The 8,095-nt window shown below is 44.7% G+C and overlaps 1 protein-coding gene across 1 annotated transcript; it reads left to right on the top strand.

Moving 5' to 3' along the window:
• The first annotated feature begins 15 nt into the window (after nt 1-15).
• PCDHAC1 (protocadherin alpha subfamily C, 1) lies at nt 16-2,496 on the top strand. Its single transcript, XM_040974038.1, has one exon. It carries the CDS (start codon nt 16-18, stop codon nt 2,494-2,496), a length of 2,481 nt encoding a protein of 826 aa, XP_040829972.1.
• Nucleotides 2,497-8,095: the final 5,599 nt, after the last annotated feature.

Below are 8,095 nucleotides of genomic sequence, written 5' to 3'. Positions count from 1 at the left end.
ACGCCAAGACGGAGGATGGCGGGCTGGGGGTCGGCAGTTCTCTGGTTGTGGGTCTCCTGCGGGGCTGCTGCAGGACAGCTCGAGTACAAAGTGTTGGAGGAGGCGGAGCGCGGTTTGATAGTGGGCAATGTCGCCACGGACTTGGGATTGTCGGCAGCTGCTTTGTCCCTGAGAAACTTTCGCCTCCTTTCCGGCCAGGGTGAGCACTACTTTGGGGTGGACATGGCCAGTGGCAGCTTGGTGGTGCGGGAGCCGGCGGACCGCGAGTTGCTGTGTGGGGTGAGCGATGCGTGCGTCCTGAGCTATGAACTCCTGTTGGAGGATCCGCTGGAGCTGCACAAGATGCATGTTCGCGTCCTGGACACCAATGACAACTCCCCTGTCTTCCCCGCTGGCGACGTCCTACTCCACATCCCCGAGGTCCTGGCGCCAGGAGCTCACTTTAGTCTCCCCAATGCCCAGGATGCGGACGAGGGTAGCAATGGGGCGCTCAGCTACAGCCTCAGCCCAAGCCAGTACTTTCGCCTGGCCATGGGGTCGCGGGTCGACGGCAGCCACTACCCGGAGCTGGTGCTAGAGATGGCTCTGGATCGTGAGCAGCGCGCCACCCACCTACTGGTGCTCACGGCTCGGGATGGCGGGCTTCCTGCGCGCTCCGGAGACGCCCAAGTCACCGTCGTGGTGGTGGACACAAACGACAACGCTCCAGTGTTTGAGCACTCTGTGTACCGCACCAAGGTTGCAGAGAAGGCGCCCAACGGGACCCTGCTGTTGCAAGTTGATGCCTCAGATCCCGACGAAGGCTCCAACGGGGAAGTGTGGTACTCCTTAAGCAACAGCACGCGTGCAGAGCTGCGGCATTGCTTTCACGTGCACCCTAAAAGCGGGGAGGTGCGAGTGGCAGCCCCACTAGGCCCCCCCGCGGCGCTCTTGGAGGCTTACATCGAGGCGAGGGACAAAGGCGCCTTCGGTCTGGCCAGCACAGCGAAGCTGCTGGTGGAGGTGACCGACGTGAACGATCACACCCCCCAGGTGAACTTCATGACTCTCTACAGCCAGGTCCCTGAGGACGCCACCCCTGGTACAGTGATTGCCCTTCTTAGTGTAGGGGACGAGGACTTGGGCCCCAATGGCAGGGTCACTTGCAGCATGTCTAGTGGGGGCCCCTTCCAGCTGAAGTCTTCCTTTGGCAGCTACTACAGCCTGCTGACAGACGGGGCCCTGGACCGGGAGCAGAGGAGCGAGTACCAGGTCGTCATCACCGCCTGGGATGAGGGCTCACCCCCGCTCAGTACAGAAAGGGTACTCACCGTGTCCGTGGCTGACGTGAATGACAACACCCCGAGCTTTCCCGAACCGCAACAGGAAATTTTTGTGGCTGAGAACAACAGCCCAGGGGTCTCTATAGGTCGGGTGTTCGCCCAGGACCCGGATCAAGGGGAGAATGGCCTCATCTTTTATGAGCTGTTGGATTTTGTCTTTGAAGGGACAGCGGCCTCTAGTCTGGTGGCAGTGGGGTCATCCAGTGGGATGATCACTGCCAAAACATCTTTTGACTTCGAGCAGCTCAGGGGGTTTCAATTCCACGTTGAGGGCCGGGATGGTGGCATTCCCCAGCGAAGTGCCACCGCGACTGTCCGCATATTCGTGGTCGACAGGAACGACAATGCTCCCGTTATCTTGTTTCCCTCGCCCAGAGATGGCTCAATCCCAGTGGAAGTTGTGTCCCGCTCCGCCAGAGTCGGACACCTGGTCACCAAAGTGGTGGCCGAGGACGCAGACAGTGGTTTCAATGCCTGGCTTTCCTACCATATCTCCCAGGCTTCTGACTCAAGTCTTTTCAGAATTTCAGCCCACGCTGGAGAACTGTGCACTGCGCGCCTGGTGCTTCCCACCGATGCGGTTCAGCAGAGAGTGGTGGTGGTGGTTCAGGACCATGGAGACCCACCGCTGTCGTCCTCTGTCATCCTGGGGGTGCTATTGAGTGACTCTGTTCCTCCGGTGCTTCCAGACTTTGAGAATGTCTGGGAACCAGGAGGAAGGCTGTCTGCCCTGAATTTGTATCTAATCATCGTGCTGGCCTGCATTTCCCTTTTGTTTCTGGGGTGTGTACTTTCCTTCGTGTGTGTCAGGTGGAGTCAGAGCCCAGGTTGTTGCTCTTGGAGGTGTGGTCGCTCGCCAGCTGATCTGAGGTATGGAGGGAAGATGGCTCCGACGTCTTGCATGGCATCTGCTATGGTAGATGTCACTACAATTGAGAGACTTTCTCACACTTACCTCTACCGCACCTCTCTGGGGCTCGGCTGTGGAAATGAAAGCTTACTGCTGCGTGGGAAATACACAGCTGCTGACATGAGCAATTTGGCCACAGGTCTAGGACTGAAATTGCCAATACCCTGTATTCAGATACGGAATAGAAAGGGGGATCATGCAAGTATCAATGTCATGGTAAGCAACTTTTATGGGATTTTTAAAACTCCTTGTATCAGGAGATGACCACCAGCTAAGTTCTGAAAAATTCCTTAAATGAACTTTTGGTAGTGCTTAGTCAATTGAATTGAACATGCTTTCTTAGCAGCCCTGCTAATATTTAGCAACTATAAACAAAATTATACCTCTGAGATAAATTCTGGCTTGCCATCTGCAATGGATATCACTGGAAAGATGTTTTACACAGTGTACAAGAAAGTAGCAAGAATGAATGCAATACTTACTATATAACTTATTAAATAATTCACATAAAAGTTACAGTTTAAACTTTCCAATATTATAGTAATGTATTCTTTTGCAGATTTTATATGGAATATAGGATATAGGGCATTTTCCCCTATGCAGTGTCACCTGTTAACAGAGTGACAGAGTATTTTTGGCATTCTGCATGTTTTGTGTTTGTAAACATGTATTCCGTAAGTAAATTCTCCTGTAGGTTATTGAAATTTTTCCTTATGTTGATTTTTTACTTTGAAGTTGGTAACTAAAAACTGATTACAGTGTTGTGACTAAGGAAGCTTGTATAACATCTGAAACATACTCAAGTCAAGAAAAGTAGACAGTATTACAGAGTTTGTTATATAACAGAGAACCTCAAACTGGTAAAGGGAAAGAAAAAGAACATTATAATTTTAGTGAACAGAAGAAAGTCATGATGCCTGTAGGAAAGTGTGGGAAAGAACTGACAACATGTCTGATAACGTAAACGTCCCATTGATTTTCACTGTCTCCAATATTTGCAGTTAACGGGGAATGATACTATTCTGGAGACTAAATACTCTTAGCTGAGTTGGGATGAAGGTTTACTAAGAAGTTTTTACAATTGCCGAAATGCATGTCATATGAATATCAGAAACATCAACATTTGGCAGAACATCAAATGAGTATTACAGTTCTCACTCCAGAATTCTGACTGGCTAAAGTACTAATGGAAGTGAGGGATTTGATTTTAAAAGTTAGTTTTCTTAAAAAAAAAAAAAAAGGCTAAATGGTAAAGGTGTCCATGTATTTTGTTCCCATTTTTAATTGATAGGATAAGAAAATATTTCAGGATATAAATAAATAGCATGCCTTTTTAATACTGTATTTTAGAAAGAAAGCAAGAAAGCAAGAAAGCAAGAAAGAAAGAAAGAAAGAAAGAAAGAAAGAAAAGGTTCCTCCTTGATGAGTGTTGTGGTGAATGCAATGGATTAAGCTGCTGCGCAGGATTAATATCAGACTGTCTGGGATCAAGTGTTATCACTGCCTCCCATCAAACTTCCTGCTAATATCCCTGGGAGGCAGCAGATGATGCCCAATTGTTTGGGCTCAGCTATCTATGTGGGAGCTATTTCTGTTATTCTGCCTTTCAAATAAAAAAGAATTCCTCTTCAAACAGAAAGTCATTAAATATATTTGGAACTTGGTTTGGAATCTAGGAATGAATATGTAATCATATATTCCATGCAGCAGTTAAAGAGAAAAACTTTTTTTCCCATCCCAAATTCTTGGCTGTGCCTACAACCATCTGGTTGCAATCTATGTATATTCTGATTTTTGTAGTGGAATTCTGATTATGTGTCCTCAGAAATATACTTTCTAATTCAGGCACATAAGGGTTATTCTTTAGAATCTTTAGGCAAAGAATATGGCTGTTTTGCATAGACTCAAAATGATGTTTATACTAAATAAAAACAGCCAATGGAGACCTGCATTGTCTTGCAGCAGGTTCATCCTCCATCTGTGATTCCAGTTGGAGTGTCAGTTCTAATTTTGTCTACTGCTCTATTTCCTATCCAGTTCCCTTCTACTGCACCTGGGAAAGCAGCAGGTGATGTCTCAAGTATTTGGGACCCTGTTCCCACATGGGAGACCTGAATGAATTTCACATTCCTGACCTCAGTCTGGCTCAGCCTCCGTTGTTGTGGCCATTTGGGCAATGAACTAGTAGAGATTTCCTTCCTTTCTTTCCCCCTCCTTCCCTCCTTCTCTTCCTTCTTTCCTTCCTTCCGTTCTTCTCTCTGTCTCTCCCTCTCTCCATCCATCCATCTGTAATTATCTCTGTCCCCCTCTCTAACACTTTCCTTCTGTTCTCTGGATGCCTTTGCTAAGAAAGGTAGCTTTCTGCAATTTGTAGGTGAAGCCCTGGGGGATAAAGTTTACATGGTGGGAAGGCTTAAATTACAAATCAGCTTTTATTGTTAATAGAATTATTCACATTTTGATGCTTCTGATTTCTTTAGATTTTGTTATCCTGAAAATTATTTTGACCTCATGGACACTCACCCACTCCACAGACCACATTCTTTTTTATTCCTCATGTCTTCTCATTTATTTGAATGGCAGAGAGACAGAAACCTGCTGGTTCACTTCCCAAAAACCCACAACAGGTGGGGCGGGACCAGGCCAAAGCCAGGAGCCAAGAACTCACTCTGGGTCTGCTACATGAGTGTCAGGGATACAACTACATAATCCCTCACCTGCTGGAAGCTGGACTCAGAAGCGGAGTCAGGATTCTAACTCAGATACTACAGTGTGGAACTTGGGTGTCTTGAGTGGTGGCTTAACTGCTGGGCAAGATAGCTACCCTTACTTTGTTAACCAGTCGAGGACGGCCCAAGACCTTGGGACACTGCACCTGTGTGGGAGACCCAGAAAGAAGCTCCTGGCTTCTGGCTTCAGATCAGTGCAGCACCAGCCATTGCGGTTACTTGGGGAGTGAATCATCAGACGGAAGATCTTCCTCTCTATCTCTCCTCCTCTCTGTATATCTGACTTTGTAATGAAAATAAGATAAATCTTAAAAATTTTTTTTAATGAGATTCAATTTGTTAGCATTTCTTTTTATTACTATTCTTTATATCTTTTGAAAAAAGATTTATTTGTTTTTTTTTTATTGCAAAGTCATATGCAGAGAGGAAGATCTTATGTCTGACACTTCACTCCCCAAGTGGCCACAATGGCTGGGGCTAAGCCGATCCGAAGCCAGGAGCCAGAAGCCAGGAGCTTCCTCCAGGTCTCCCATGCGGGTGCAGGATCCCAAGACTTTGAGCCATCCTTGACTGCTTTCCCAGGCCACAAGCAGGGAGCTGGATGGGAAGTGGGGCTATCAGAATTAGAACTGGAGCTCATATGGGATCCTGGCACTCTCAAGGCAAGGACGTTAGCCACTACGCTACTGTGCTGGGCCCTGTTTATATCTTCTTAATGAAAGTGTGACCTACTTTAGGGTCATGAAGATATAGTTCTATGTTATCTCCTAGAAATTTGATGTCCAATAGAACCGTCTCACTTTTTGGGAAGATTCTATACCTGAATAAATAAGCCATGTGGCTATGGAGCACTTGAAATATGACTAGTGAGATGGAGGTACTGAAATCTTAATATTAGTAATTTTAATTAAAGCTTGAATGTAAATACTGATATCTGGTTAGTGCTTGCTGTAGTTTCAAAAGCTATCATTTTGAAACTTTCATATTTAGATCTTAAATCACCTGAAATTGCTTTCTGAGCATGTTATAATGTAAGAGCCAAGATTGGCACCAGCGTTGCGGCAAAGTGGGTTTAACTTTCCACCTGTGGTATGGGCATCCCATGTGGGCACCAGTTCATTTGGAAAAGCAGCAGAAACTGGTCCAAGTCCTTGCACCCATGTGGGAGACCCGGAAGAAACTCTTGGCTCCTGCCTTCAGCCTGGCTCAGCTTTGACCTTTATGACCATTTGGGCAGTGAACTAGCAGAAGCAGCTCTGTCTCCCTCTCTCTGACTTTCAAATAAATAAATAAATCTTTTTAAAAGAGTCAGTATTATTTTTTGCATTTATAAATCTAGTTGGGTTTTCCATAGACACAGCTCTGTTTAGTAAAAAGATCTTTTTTTTATACTATGTACTCTGCTGCGCCATCCTGGTTATAAACCAAGTTCTGTGTACTTTTGCTCTATTTCTGGACTCCCTGCTTCGCTTCCTAAGTCTGTGTGTCAGTGCTAGTGCCAATCTATTCTATGTTGAATGTAGTTGCTTTTAGTGTGTGTTAATAGGCATTTTCCTAAGTTTCCTGGCTTTGTGGATCTGCTCCCAAATTAATTTAGCTATACTGTACTTGTGATTGCATAAATCTTTTACTAAACCTGTCAGTTAAAAAAAAATCTGGCTGTGATTTTAATTGGTACCGGTAGAGGATATGGAGTAAATTGAAAATATTTTATTTACATTTCATTGAATCTATAAAATTCAATGAATCTATAAAAATACATTTATTGATCAATTCATAGATTATAGTCTCCCACTTAATTAACTTATTACTTTTCTCAAAGTTTATGTATAGAGCAAGATTGTTTGTGTAGATAGTATACACCTTCATTGACTGTCTTGTATTGTTATGCTATTCTGAGTGGTTTTTAAAAAAGATTTATTTATTTGAAAGAATTAGAGAAAGAGACAGAGAGAACAAAATCTTGTATCCACTGGTTCACTCGCCAAATGACCACAATGACATTTGGGGCCAGTCCAAAACTAGGAGTCAGGAACTTCCTCTGGATCTCCCTTGTGAGTACAAAGGCCCAAGCGCGTGGATCATCCGCTGATGCTGCACCAGTACGTTAGCGAGGAACTGGCTAGGAAATGGATCAACTGGGAATTATTTTGGCACCGATATGTGATGCAGGTGCCACAGGTGGCAGCTTTTCCTGTTACACTACAGTGCTGGTTCATTAACTGGTATTTTTTTTAAGTTAAAATTGTCTAAAAGATTGACTCATTTTAATTTAAAGGCAGATTTGTAGAGAAAAAGAGAGACAGAGAGATAGAAATCTTCCATCTGCTGATTCACTTCCCAAATGACCACAACAACCAGAGCTGATCTGATCTGAAACTGGGAGCCAGGAGCTCTTCTGGGTCTCTTACATGGGTGCAGGGTCTCAAGGGCTTGTGTCATCCTCTGCTTTCCCAGGCCACAAGGAGGGAGCTGGGTTGGAAGTGGAGCAGCCAGGGCTAGATGGAGGATTAGCCAGTTGAGCCACTGTGCCAGTACCTAAGTGGTGTTTTCAAAAAATATTTCTCTTTCTTTATTTATGTGGCAGAGAGATATATTTTCCACCCACTGGTTTACTTCCCAAATGCCTGTAATACCTGAGGTTGGGTCAGACCAAAACCAAAAGCCTAAATTGTAAATCAGTCTCCCAGTTGGGTGGTAGAAACCCAGATAGTTGAGACATCGCCCGATGTCGCCCAGGGTTGCAGAAACTTGGGATTGGAAGCATAATCAGGATGTGAGCCCAGGTACTCTGACAGGGTACATTGGCATCTCAGTCTCTATGCTGTGGAACCACAGCAATAGTTTTGAAATTTAATTTTATAATTTTTATCACAGTGTACAGAGATAGAGCTTGCTTTTTAAATAAACTGAGATTTTTATATTACTTCATATTGCTACATATACTGCACGCCATTTCCACATAATTTTGTTCTACAATCTTTGTTTCTGTTTTTTGGTTATTTTTGCTTTAAGTGTCTGCCTGTGAAATCCAAAACAACTGTGAATAGCAGTGATGATAATGTATAGTCTTATTTCTGATGTTGGAGGCAGAATTTTTGGTGTTTAATATACTATTTGTTCAGATTTTTTGA

This window comes from Ochotona curzoniae, unplaced genomic scaffold (assembly GCF_017591425.1).
Source record: "Ochotona curzoniae isolate NIBS_2020 unplaced genomic scaffold, NIBS_Ocur_1.0 contig_1, whole genome shotgun sequence".
In the NCBI taxonomy this organism is placed as follows: Eukaryota; Metazoa; Chordata; class Mammalia; order Lagomorpha; family Ochotonidae; genus Ochotona; species Ochotona curzoniae.
Note: the sequence above shows the minus strand (reverse complement) of the source record. Positions and strands in the feature narration are given on the sequence as shown.